The following is a 13,954-nucleotide window of genomic DNA, read 5'->3' as shown; positions in this document are numbered from 1 at the left end:
CTATAAAAATGTAACTTTCATGAAATCACACATTCAATATACCAAATTAAAGCTATACTTGTTGTGAATCCAGCCAACGTTTCAGATTTTTTAAATGCTTTACGGTGAAAGCAAACAATGCTATTATCTGAGAATAGCACCCTAGCTAACAATCACAGACCATCATATTTCAACCCTCCCGGCGCGACACAAAACGCAGAAATAAAGATAGAATTCATGCCTTACCTTTGACGAGCTTCTTCTTTTGGCACTCCAATATGTCCCATAAACATCACAAATGGTTCTTTTGTTCGATTAATTCCGTCGATATATATCCAAAATGTCTATTTATTTGGCGCGTTTGATCCAGAAAAACACCGGTTCCAACTTGCACAACGTGACTACAAAATATTTCAAAAGTTACCTGTAAGCTTTGTCCAAACATTTCAAACTACTTTTGTAATACAACTTTAGGTATTTCTTAAAGTAAATAATCGATAAAATTGAAGACGGGATGATCTGTCTTCAATACCGGAGGAAAACAATGTGTAGCATGCTTTCTGGTCACGCGCCTCTGACAAACAGTACACTTAACTGGAGCCTCATTCTGAACATGGCTACTTCTTCATTTCTCAAAGGAAAAACCTCAACCAAATTCTAAAGACTGTTGACATCCAGTGGAAGCGATAGGAACTGCAGGAAGGTCCCTTAGAAATCTGGATTCCCAATGAAAAGTCATTGAAAAGAGAGTGACCTCAAAAAAAATAAATCTGAATGGTTTGTCCTCAGGGTTTTGCCCGCCAAATAAGTTATGTTATAGTCGGAGACATGATTCAAAAAGTTTTAGAAACGTCAGAGTGTTTTCTATCCAATACTAATAATAATATGCATATACTAGTATCTGGGACTGAGTAGGAGGCAGTTTACTCTGGGCATGCTTTTCATCCAAACGTGAAAATGCTGCTCCCTATCCTAGAGAAGTTAACTAGGGAAATTGTGTTACTTCTCTTGCATTCCGTGCAAGCAGAGTCAGGGTATATGCACCAGTTTGGGCCGCCGGGCTCGTTGCGAACTGTGTGAAGACCATTTCTTCCTAACAAAGACCGTAATTAATTTGCCAGAATTGTACATAATTATGACATAACATTGAAGGTTGTACAATGTAACAGCAATATTTAGACTTAGGGATGCCACCCATTAGATAAAAAACGGAACGGTTCCGTATTTCACTGAAAGAATAAACATTTTGTTTTTGAAATGATAGTTTCCGGATTCGACCATATTAATGACCTAAGGCTTGTATTTCTGTGTGTTATTATGCTATAATTAAGTCTATGATTTGATATTTGATAGAGCAGTCTGACTGAGCGGTTGTTGGCAGCAGCAGGCTCGTAAGCATTCATTCAAACAGCACTTTCGTGCATTTGCCAGCAGCTCTTTGCTGTGTTTCAAGCATTGAGCTGTTTATGACTTCAAGCCTATCAACTCCCGAGATTAGGCTAGTGTAACCGATGTGAAATGGCTAGCTAGTTAGCGGGGTGCGCTAACAGCGTTTCAATCGGTGATGTCACTCGCTCTGAGACCTTGAAGTAGTTGTTCCCCTTGCTCTGCAAGGGCCGTGGCTTTTGTGGAGCGATGGGTAACGATGCTTCGAGGGTGGCTGTTGTCGATGTGTCCCTGGTTTGAGCCCAGGTAGGGGCGAGGAGAGGGACGGAAGCTATACTGTTACACTGGTAGTGTAACTATAGTGCCTATAAGAACATCCAATAGTCAAAGGTATATGAAATACAAATGGTAAAGAGAGAAATAATCCTATAATTCCTATAATAACTACAACCTAAAACTTCTTACCTGGGAATATTGAAGACTCATGTTAAAAGGAACCACCAGCTTTCATATGTTCTGAGCAAGGAACTTAAACGTTAGCTTTCTTACATGGCACATATTGCACTTTTACTTTCTTCTCCAACACTTTGTTTTTGTATTATTTAAACCAAATTGAACAGGTTTCATTATTTATTTGAGACAAATTGATTTATTAAGTTAAAAGTGTTCATTCAGTATTGTTGTAATTGTCATTACAAATATATATATAAAAATCGGCCGATTAATCGGTATCGGCTTTTTTTGGGCCTCCACTAATCGGTATCGGTGTTGAAAAATCATAATCGGTCGACCTCTAATCTCAACTAACTGTAATCCATGTCATTTGGTTGTGCTATTAGATCAAGCACAGTGACAACACATTAAGCTGTTGTATAAATCAATGAAATATCTGACATTGTATTCCTATTTGAACTTTGGTGTGCTTTTAAAATGGTTGAAAGTGCAGTGATAACACATTTAGGTGACAACTAAACGAAAAATCTGACATTGATTTTCCATTGGAATTTGGTTGTGCTTTTAAATGGTTGAAAGCATAGTAATAACACATTGGGATTTCAACAAACTTTTAGCTGTCTTTTTGAGTGGGTGAAAATAGGTTGGAATCTCATTGATCAATCTATCTTTCCAAATATGACCTAATTCTCCACGTTGAAATGACATGGTGTGCCCAGAAGGAAGGATCCAACATCCTTTTTAATACATAATATACCATTCATTTCTATTGGGCTCAAAACAATCTGAAACAACCAAAACAACAACAAATGCATCCAACAAATTTATAGTCACAAGCTTGAGGTAGTCATTGCATCCAATGAATATGGGACCAAATACTTAACGTTTTACTACTTTAATACACATACAGTATAAGTGAATTTGTCCCAATACTTTTGGTCCCCTAAAAAGGGGGGATTATGTACAAAACATTCTGTAATTTCTAAACAATTCACCCAATATATGAAAATACCCTCAAATTAAAGCTGACAGTCTGCACTTTAACCTCATAGTCATTGTACCATTTCAAGTATCCCAATACTTTTGAGGCTCACTGTGCATGTGCATGTACATTCAATATGTTGACTGTGGTTTGGTTGGAATTATGCTGTGTTACTTCTAGGCACTCTGAACAGGAAGATTATGTTTAGTTATTAGTTGACCCCTGAACTTTGAGGTACAGCACAGGGATTTCTAGTATCACATATTGTAGTTCTGGCAAAAAACAAAAGCACCCAGCATCGGAGCAATGCAAATTGCTAACTGTTGGAAAAAGTATAGAGACAAAATGTTGATGAAAAATGGATGGATGCTGCATATGAGACAGATAATGTTACAAAAGTTGCCCTGTTGAGTTGGAAGGCATGCTCGTTTATTTTTTTGCTCGGGTGAAAGTTTGCCAGGTAATATTATAGGCAGGGCCGGTGGAGGGGTGTAGAAAGGACAGAAGGGACAGAGATGCAGGTCTGGTACACAGGCAAGTAACAATGGAATCCCTTGGATGTAACGTGGTGTGTCTTGGGAATTGTTCGGACTGAACTACTGTATATTCTAGAAACAACTTACAAGATAGAGATTAGAGAGAGAAGTCAACTACTTGCAAGGCCTTAGACTAGATAAAGGAAACTGTTAGCTACTTACCTTTTTCACCTCGTACTTGATGGCCAGTTTGACCCTGCTCAGGAGAGAGCGAAGGCCCTTCCCCGCCTCCTTCTCAGCAGTAACATCTCCATTCAAAATGGCTTCCACTTCCTCCGTGTCCCGACAGAGGTCCAGCACTCCCACTACAAAGTCCTTACACTGCATGGACAGCTTGCGATAGTCATTCTGGACGGAAGGAGAGAAACCCCAGGTTAGAGCCAAGTCAGCTGCTGTAGACAGGGAAATGCAAGCTCGTCTGCATGAATCTCATTTACAAAAGTAATATGTGACACGGACATAATATAAACTTACAGTGTTATTTTGTTCAGCAACCATACTATGGTTATAGAAGCTATATCAGTGAGAAAACAACTCAAATTCTCAGAAAACCCTTTTAGCATTTCTGAGTAACTGAGTACTACTTAGCTGGACAAAAAGAGCCATATGCCTACGGTAGTGGTGAACCAAAGGGAATGTCTGTGTGTAATGATCTCGGCAGTGTTATATATGCACATTTCATCAAATGTTATTATTACTCAAGTATGAAAATCTGAAATACATTTACATCTTAATACTGTGTACTGTACAAGGGGGAGGTCAGGTCACGGCCGCGGGAAGATGTTTTGGGGCGGTGCTGAGGAGTATTTTTCTCTGCTCTGCTGACAAGTACTTTTCTACGCTCATACAGGAGTAATAAAGGCCTAGTTCACAAACATTGTTGATTATTAAAATGTTTATATATATTTTGGGACTTTTAGAAAATGATTTGATATATATATATATGACACGTATATATATAAAATAATTTTCTAAATTTGATTTATCAGGGGGTGCTATGGATCAGATAATGTAATTGTTGCCGTTTTATCAATTGCTGTGCTGATCAATGGACAGTTCATTACCTCTGTCAAAATAATATGTAGCTTAAAGTTATGTTTGTACTTGTATTTCTTGTTGCAATAAAGATGCCGACGCAACAATAATACACATTTACAATAGGCCTATATTAAAAAATACATACAACAAAATTGTGTGTGTATATACAGATAATTCGGGAAGTATTCAGACCCCTTGACTTTTTCCACATTTTGTTATGTTACAGCCTTATTCTAAAGTCGATTAGATAAAAAAAAAAAAATCCTCATCAATCTACACACAATACCGCATAATGACAAAGCAAAAACAGGTTTTTTGAAAGTTTTGCATAAGTATTTGTAGTTATTTACATTAGTATTTAGACCCTTTGCTATGAGACTCAAAATTGAGCTCATGTGAATCCTGTTTCCATTGATCATCCTTGGATGTTTCTACAACTTGGGAGTCCACCTGTGGTAAATTCAATTGATTGGACATGATTTGGAAAGGCACACACCTGTCTATATAAGGTCCCACAGTTGACAGTGCATGTCAGAGCAAAAGCCAAGCCATGAGATCGAAGGAATTATCCATAGATCTCCGAGACAGGATTGTGACGAGGAACAGATCTGGGGAAGGGTACCAAAACATTTCTGCAGCATTAAAAGTCCCCAAAACACAGTGACCCCCAACATTCTTAAATGGAAGAAGTTTGGAACCACCAAGACTCTTCCTGGAGCTCGCTGTCCAGCCAAACTGAGCAATCGTGGGAGAAGGGCCTTGGTCAGGGAGGTGACCAAGAACCCGACGGACACTGATAGAGCTCCAGAGCTCCTGTGTGGAGATGGAAGAACCTTGTAGAAGGACAACCATCTCTGCAGCACTCCACCAATCTGCCCTTTATGGTAGAGTGGCCAGACGGAAGCCATTCTTCAGTAAAAAGGCATATGACAGCCCACTTAGAGTTTGCCAAAAGGCACCTAAAGACTCTCAAACCATGAGAAACAAGATTCTCTGGTCTGATGAAAAGCTTGGTCTAAATGCCAAGCATCACATTTGATGGAAACCTGGCACCATCCCTACGGTGAAGGATGGTAGTGGCAGCATCATGCTGTGTTGATGTTTTTCAGCGGCAGGGACTGGGAGACTAGTCAGGATCAAGGGAAAGATGAACGGAGCAAAGTACATAGAGATCCTTGAATGACAACCGGCTCCAGAGCTCTCAGGACCGCAGACTGGGGCGACGGTTCACCTTCCAACAGGACAACAACCCTAAGCACACAGCCAAGACAACGCAGGAGTGACTTCGGGACACGTCTTTGAATGTCCTTGAGTGGCCCAGCCAGAGCCCAGACGTGAACCCAATCGAACATCTCTGGATAGACCTGAAAATAGCTGTGCAGCGACGCTCCCCATCCAACCTGACAGAGCTTGAGAGGACCTGCAGAGAAGAATGGGAGAAACTCCCCAAATCGAGGCTGTAATCTCTGCCAAAGGTGCTTCAACAAAGTACTGAGTAAACGGTCTGAATACTTAAGTAAATGTGATATTTCAGTTTTTATTTTACTTTTTATTTGAAGAAATGTCTAAAATTTGCCTTGTCATTATTTATTCAATCAATGTTAGAATATGACTAACGTAACAAAATGTAGAAAAAGTCAGGGGTCTGAATACTTTCCAAAGGCACGGTACATTTTACATTCGTTTTCATATTGTTTTTAGTCCCACCCTTCAGCTCCACTCAAACCCTCCCATCTATCGCTGAACAACATCCAGTTTTGATTTCTATTTTTCAACTGTGCTGTGATGTTTTACAAAAGTTCTGAACCTTTCTATTCTCATAGTTTCTACAGTTGTTTTTGCTAAAAGTATTAATATATTATTGATCGATTAACTATGACTTTTCAAATCACCCAGCAGTGCTATTTGCAGAGTTAGCTCCAGGTAAATGTTGCAATTATTCAGCCATTCCTGAACCTGTGACCAAAAACCAGCTATATATGGACAGTACTGTACCAAAAGCACAGCTGTCAATTTTTGGGGTCCTTAAATGAAACTGGTATACTTTTTTATTAATCACAATTTTCTTTAACCAATGTTGTTCTTTAATGCAGGATCGACAGACAAGTTCCTTACTTTTCCCCCCTTCCATTTTTGCGGTAATGCTGCAATTCATTGTAATTATGGCTAGAACAGACATTACCATATATTTTTGTTAGCTGCATGTGTGACATAACTCCACCAGTCTGATTTATTATATAATTTACAAAGATTATACCTTTTTCTATTGTAAAAATGTTTTTTTTAATCAATTTAGTGTATTTGAGTTTAACCATAATATTTGTTGTATTATTTGTTCTGTCTTTTCTGGAGGGTTAAACTGAAATGGAAACCAACCTTCTATGGCGTGTTTTAAAAATAGCTATATTTTGGAATAAATTCTTACTAATCTGCTACAGAACCAGTTCTTGTCTATTAATGTTCAGTATTATGTCATTTTTTAGGTTTTGTGTTGACCCCAGGAAGAGTAACTTTTGCAACAGCTAATGGGGATCCCAATAACATACCAAAATACCAATTAACTTGAGTAGTGTGGCAGTTTCAAACCTAACGTAACTAGCAAGTTATGTTTTGTGTAAGAAAGTATGATCTATTGTGGTGCATGAACTGGCCATACACAGCTAACGTTACAATCTTATGTTGGCTAAGGTTACTTTGCTAACTAAAGTTAATTGCCTATCATAGCAGCCAAGGACTAATGTATTTGTGCATAGTTGTTTGTGCTCCGATTACACGCAAGTGTCTAGATCAGCAGTTTACACATGACTTCAGCCTTATGTGAAAAACCTTACTTGGCAAAATATAGCTAGCTATTTAGCTAGCTTTCCTTGTTAGCTACATAACGTTAGCTAGCTAATCAAAATATTTGATTGCATTTATTGATTAACCTGTTTGAATACCAACATATAGCTAGCTATATACAGTATCCTAGGTTTGTTCGCATACACTTATTATGACCCGCAGTGGTAGCATGGTGCAAGCAGCTGTGTTGTTGCCGAGCAACCAATCCGGTGTTAGAACTCTGAGTTTCGGCTAAAAAATGATGTTAACATTGTCAGAAATGTTAGAAAAAGGTAGCACATCGTTGGTTCTTAACTGACAGAAATTTGCACTTGAGGGCGATAAATTATACATTTTAAAAAAAACTGTTGCGCCTACAAATTTAGTCAATCCGACATTTTTTAAAATCCAATGGTCACTTTATGGATGCTATAGTCTCGTTTTAATCTGACATTTAGAATTTGAGCTGGGTACGAAATACTAAACCAATCAAATTGATTTGCTAATTTTCATCGAGATTGGTATTATATTGGCTTCGATATGGTGATAGGGAGATTTGAATTTAACACTGAGCTTCATTCAATCCCTATAATATTATAGTACTATCATCCTATAAATGACCCAGCTAATAACCGATACTCCCGAGACACCACTTTTATTTGAGTTCAGCAAAGTGCGTTAGTTATTGAAATGAAAATATTATTATCTTTGAAAATATGTAGCTTGGAGTGAAAAAAAATCTATCACATTGTTGTTTCAACCTTGCTCTAAGAACACAATTCGTGATGCATCCCTGTATGTAGGGATTAAGAGAAAGTGACTTGTAGCAGGATAAATAATAATAATAATATCCAACAATAATAATAATAGTAAACGGTATAGCAGCAACATAAGTGGTGGGTGGGTGTTTGCATGGTGGTGAGAGTGTGTATGTAAATGTGTGTGTGAGTGTGTGTGTGTAATAGTGTCAGTGTGGGCATGATCGGCAGATAATTTTGTATGTATAGTGTATGTGGACACCCCTTCAAATTAGTGGAATAGGATGCCACCTTTCCAACAAGTCAGTTCGTCAAATGTCTGTCCTGCTAGAGCTGCGCCGGTCAACTGTAAGTGCTGTTATTGTGAAGTGGAAACGTCTAGGAGCAACAGCGGCTCAGTCGCGAAGTGGTAGGCCACAGAAACTCACAGAACGGGACCGCCGAGTGCTAAAGCACGTAACGCGTAAAAATCGTCTGTCCTCAGTTGCAACACTCACTACTGACTTCCAAACTGCCGCTGGAAGCAACGTCAGCACAATAACTTTTCGTTGGGAGCTTCATGAAATGGGTTTCCGTGGCCGAGCAGCCGCACACAAGCCTAAGATCACCATTCACAATGCCAAGCGGCGGCTGGAATGGTGTAAAGCTCACCACCATTGGACTCTGGAGCAGTGGAAACGCGTTCTCTGGAGTGACGAATCACGCTTCACCATCTGGCAGTCCGACGGACGAATCTGGGTTTGGCAGAGGCCAGGAGAACGCTACCTGCCCAAATGAATTGTGCCAACTATAATAGTCTGGGGCTGTTTTTCATGGTTCGGGCTAGGACCCTTAGTTCCAGTGAAGGGAAATCTTAACGCTACAGCATACAATGACATTCTAGACGATTCTGTGCTTCCAACTTTGTGGCAACAGTTTGGGGAAGGCCCTTTCCTGTTTCAACATGACAATACCCCTGTGTACAAAGCGAGGTTCATACAGAAATGGTTTGTCGAGATCGGTTTGGAAGAATTTGACTGGCCTGCACAGAGCCCAGACATCAACCACATCGAACACCTTTGGGATGAATTGGAATGCCGACTGCAAGCCAGGCCTAATCGCCCAACATCAGTGCCCCTAATGCTCGTGGCTGAATGGAAGCAAGTCTCTGCAGCAATGTTCCAACAGTTCGTGGAAAACCTTCAAAGAAGAGTGGAGGCTGTTATAGCAGCAAAGGGGGGACCAACTCCATATTAATGCCCATGATTTTGGAATGAGATGTTTGACGAGCAGGTGTCCAAATAGTTTTGGTAATGTAGTGTATATAGTACATGTAAACAGTGCTGACAAGTGACTGGTAGCAGAAATATATAAATACTTATGGTAATACATACATGCAAACAGGAGTAACAGTGACCAGTAGCATGATAAATATATACGTAGATACTAATGGCAATCAATAAGCAATGAACAGCAGCATAGTGATATTAACCTTTTCTCAATAGGGGGTGCTGTTTGCACTTTAATAATTTCGTTCCCAAATTAAACTGCCTCGTACTCAATTCTTGCTCGTACAATATGCATATTATTATTACTATTGGATAGAAAACACTCTAGTTTCTAAAACCGTTTGAATTATATCTGTGAGTAAAACAGAACTCTGAAATCTGCAGGCTGTTCTGAGGTTGGTTTATTATTTTGCATGTCTTCTTTTGGTTGAGATGCACTGCATACGCCTTCCCCTGCATGTCATCAAATAGTGAGAATTGGAATGGAGTTGCTAGGCAGATCTGAGGCCTTATAAATGGGCTGGCAACGTGGGGTCCTCTCTTTCTTTCCTTCGCCATGATGCAAGACAGACCTCAGGATGGCGTTCTAGAAAGCTCCCGTTATAGCCCTTAGATATATCCGGCTCTGATTTTATTCGATATAGGTGTTAAAGACATCATAATGTTGTTATTTTAAACCGAGTTATATCAGTTTATATCAGTATATTGCGATTTTCGGGTATTTATTTGTGCTGCGTTCTAGTGAGTTGGGCACATCTGGCCCACATGGCTAATGTTTACTGCTAATTCCAAAGTTGAAGGCGACAATCTACAACCGAGCAACGATTCTTTTGGAAAAAGGACAACTTGCCCAAGATTCTCATGGGAGCTCATCAAAAAGTAAGAACTATTTATGATGTTAATTCGTTGTTCTGTTGAAAAATGTAAAACTCATATTCCGCCATTAATTTCGGTGCGGTCTCGCTTTAACGCACGCTGTATGTCGTAGTAACGTTAATTTAAAAAAATCTAACACAGCGATTGCATTAAGAACTAATGTATCTTTCATTTGCTGTCCAACCTGTATTTTTTAGTCAAGTTTAAATTTAGTTACTGATTAGATTAGGTGCCTCTCCCAAGATTTCTCCCGACATATTGTTGGCAGCTTGGCTACTATTCTCATTGTATAACCACGATTTGTGCCGCTAAATATGCACATTTTCGAACAAACTCTATATGTATTGTGTAATATGATGTTATAGGACTGTCATCTGAAGAAGTTTGAGAAGGTTAGTGAAAAAATTAATATCTTTTGCTGGTTTATTCGTTATCGCTATTGTTGGCTTGAATCAATGCTGTTGTGTGGTTGGCTATTGTAGTAAGCTAATATAATGCTATATTGTGTTTTCGCTGTAAAACACTTAAAAAATCTGAAATATTGTCTGGATTCACAAGATCTTTGTCTTTCATTTGCTGTACGCTGTGTATTTTTCATAAATGTTTTATGATGAGTATTTAGGTAATTCACGTTGGTCTCTGTAGTTATTCTAGTTGCTTTGGTGAGAGTTGTGATGGTGGCTGCAATGGTAAACTATGATTTATACCTGAAATATGCACATTTTTCTAACAAAACATATGCTATACAATAAATATGTTATCAGACTGTCATCTGATGAAGTTGTTTCTTGGTTAGTGGCTATTTATATCTTTATTTGGTCGAAATTGTGATAGCTACCTATGCAGGAAAAAAATGGTGGGAAAAAAAAGTTGTGTCTTTTGCTATCGTGGTTAGCTAATAGATTTAGATATTGTGTCTTCCCTGTAAAACAAAAATCAGAAATGATGGCTGGATTCACAAGATGTGTATCTTTCATCTGGTGTCTTGGACTTGTGATTTAATGATATTTAGATGCTAGTATTTACTTGTGACGCTATGCTAGGCTATGCTAGTCAGCTTTTTTACTGATGGGGGTGCTCCCGGATCCGGGATTGTGTGCAAGTAGAAGTTAATATATCAAATCAATAATCATTTTACAACATATTATGGCTGAACTCAAATGTGCTGGTTGATAAAAGTCCTGTATTTATGGAAAATATGTTTTTAAATGATATTGTAAATTGGAATGGTAGATGTCTTTCATGGAGTTATCAGAATTATGTGGGAAGGTTTGCTCAATCCAAGATCACAACCAATTGACTACAGCATTACCCCAAAAATGGAAGGAGCAGGTGGCAGCGGGAGGAGGTAGGGAACTGGTCTGTCTTCCCAATATAAAGGATCAAAACTGGCGGAGGAATAAAAATAGCATAAATAGGAAAGTATACCAATTCCATTTGAGGACCAGGATTTTGAAAACTGTGCCTTACAGATTGCTGGGAAGAGATTTCTGATGTACCGTTTCCATGCTACAGTATGAGTTGATATATAACACGATACAAGATTCAAGACTAAAATTATTACATAGAATTCTTGCCACCGATGATTTTTTTTATATTTGGGGCATACAATCATCGCAGCTCTTCAGATTATGTTGTGAGGATACACAGTCAAAAGACCATTATGTTCTGGTATTGCCCTCAGGTAGCCCGTTTCTGGTCCCAGGTTCAGGAATGGCTGGAAAAGCATAACAATCTAAAATTGACCCTAGAAACAGCATTGTTTGGAGATCTGGAGAGACATGGTCAGTCAATTACTAATATACTAATACTCTTAGTAAAAGTATTTATCTTCAACTCGCAATCTGTGGATTCTATTCAATTAGATTGGAGACAAGTGGGAGTGGACTTGCTGGGCGGTGGATAGAATGACGATAGAATGACGGGCCCCAGTTTTTGACCTTGTGAGAGATCTGTCAACGTGCTCTTGAGCAGGGCGTTGACCCTGGTTGCTCTGGATGGGAATCTGTTAGATGTCTGAATGTAATGTAAATGTTAAGCGGCTTCACTGCAATAATATTCAATAATAAACATTTCAAAAATAATTTTAGCAGCAGCGTAGGTGTGAGGGGGAGCAGTAGTTGTTAGCAATTTAACAGTCTTATGGCCAGGGGATAGAAGCAGTTTAAGAGTCTGTTGGTCTAAGCCTTGATGCACCGGTACTGCCTGCCGGATAGGAGCATGGAGAACAGTCCAATGTGCTTTTAAATGTGATTGTTTGCTGAGAGCATTTATTCTTGATTTAATTGCCATGGAACAACTTGACGTTCAGAGTGTATCTGCCACTTTGTTCATGTCTAGTGCTTTATTCTTTCTAATTGTGACCGATTGTTATAATCCCTCTATCCAAAGACAGAATAGAATGGGAGACAATTTGAATACAGTCTTAGGCAAGTCCAATTCCTACATTCCCAGTTACTTATAACTGAACATTGTGATCCAACTGTAAAGTGAAGCATTGCACCGTGTGGCAAGAGGCAGTGCCCCATTTACTGCGCTTGATTCATTAGAACATGTTCTGATATCATCTCTCACAGAGGGAGGCAAAAGGACAATTCAGAGAACACATGGAAGGAAACAGGTTTCAGAACAAAAAGATAACAAGCCCTGTATGAGGCCGGATATTGAGAGCTATATGTAACGTGTGAAAACCTAGGACTATATGTATTGTCTATTTTTAGTTTTATCCTAGGTTGAATTGAAACAATAGCTGTCGATGACTTCCCAAATGCTATACAGTCCTAAATAGCATCATGGATGATGTATGATTGATACAGTATGGTTACATTTCATTTGCTCTGTTAAACCTACCCTTCGGAATGACTTTGATAGCACCAGTGAATCTACTAAATGGAGATTTTTCAACAATCATCACGATAGCACATTGGTAACAGTTGGTGACAGTTTTCCAAACTAAGCAGGACTGGGCTTGGTTAAAACCCTGGATGGGATACCAAAGGGCATCTATAGGTAGATCAACTTTCCAGTAGGCGGTGGTGCCCAGCCTATAGTTTTTTTCTTATAGTGGACATTACATTGTAGATCTGATTGTTTCAAAGGTACAAATTCAACATATTTTATACAAGGTTTGTCAATGTTGACAATTGGTTACCATGATGACAGTCATGTGGTTGTAATTTCCCTCTCAAAACAACAGTTTCGACTTTTTCAAATCCATTGTATTTTCCATGTAGATTCCACGTCACAATACATTGACAAATTATGTTGAAACAACATTGATTTAACCAGTTTGTGCCCAGTGGGGAGTGGCAAGGAGTGGAATGTTAGCTAAAAAGACTGGTATCCAGACTACAAACAAGCATCCTTTCCTAAAATGTTCTCATTTAAAACAAATTCAGTGTAGCTTGTTGCATCATACAAGCTCAAACTAGTTGTTAATGTGTCATATGTTTAACAGCATGGAACACTTTAGCAAATTTGGATAACAAGCTTTTGTGGCAATGTGGTTCAGTGAACTCATTTTTACAATCAATACAAATAATACAAAAAAATCTAAGTTCTTAAAGGAGAAGACATGTTAGTTTTTTCCCCGCCTATCTCCCATTAACTGCTCTTGTAATTCAAGTCTCTTTCAGAATGTTTATCTGCAATGTCAATGAATTGATGTAATTAAAAATATTTACCAGGGAGAAGCAATTGTGCTGCATGGTCTCTTTTTTATGGCTCTTTTTATCCTGGTGGTGACAGCAGCATAACACACACACACAGGTTGAAGATTCATTACATGACAACATCGGTGTTAAATGAAAACATGAGGCAGAAATTAAAAGGGTAGTTAAGCAGCATCAACACATTGCT

The 13,954-nt window shown here is 38.7% G+C and overlaps 1 protein-coding gene across 1 annotated transcript in view; it reads right to left on the bottom strand.

Annotated features, from left to right (window-relative positions):
* LOC120061864 (short transient receptor potential channel 3-like) overlaps positions 1-13,954 on the bottom strand; it is a 97,898-nt gene that overhangs the window by 70,456 nt on the left and 13,488 nt on the right. The window contains exon 3 of the mRNA XM_039011644.1: positions 3,499-3,684. Within this exon, the coding sequence (XP_038867572.1) occupies positions 3,499-3,684 (186 nt within the window). The remainder of the gene's footprint in view (positions 1-3,498; positions 3,685-13,954) is intronic.

The sequence above is a fragment of the Salvelinus namaycush genome, chromosome 17 (genome assembly GCF_016432855.1).
Source record: "Salvelinus namaycush isolate Seneca chromosome 17, SaNama_1.0, whole genome shotgun sequence".
NCBI lineage: Eukaryota > Metazoa > Chordata > Actinopteri > Salmoniformes > Salmonidae > Salvelinus > Salvelinus namaycush.
Note: the sequence above shows the minus strand (reverse complement) of the source record. Positions and strands in the feature narration are given on the sequence as shown.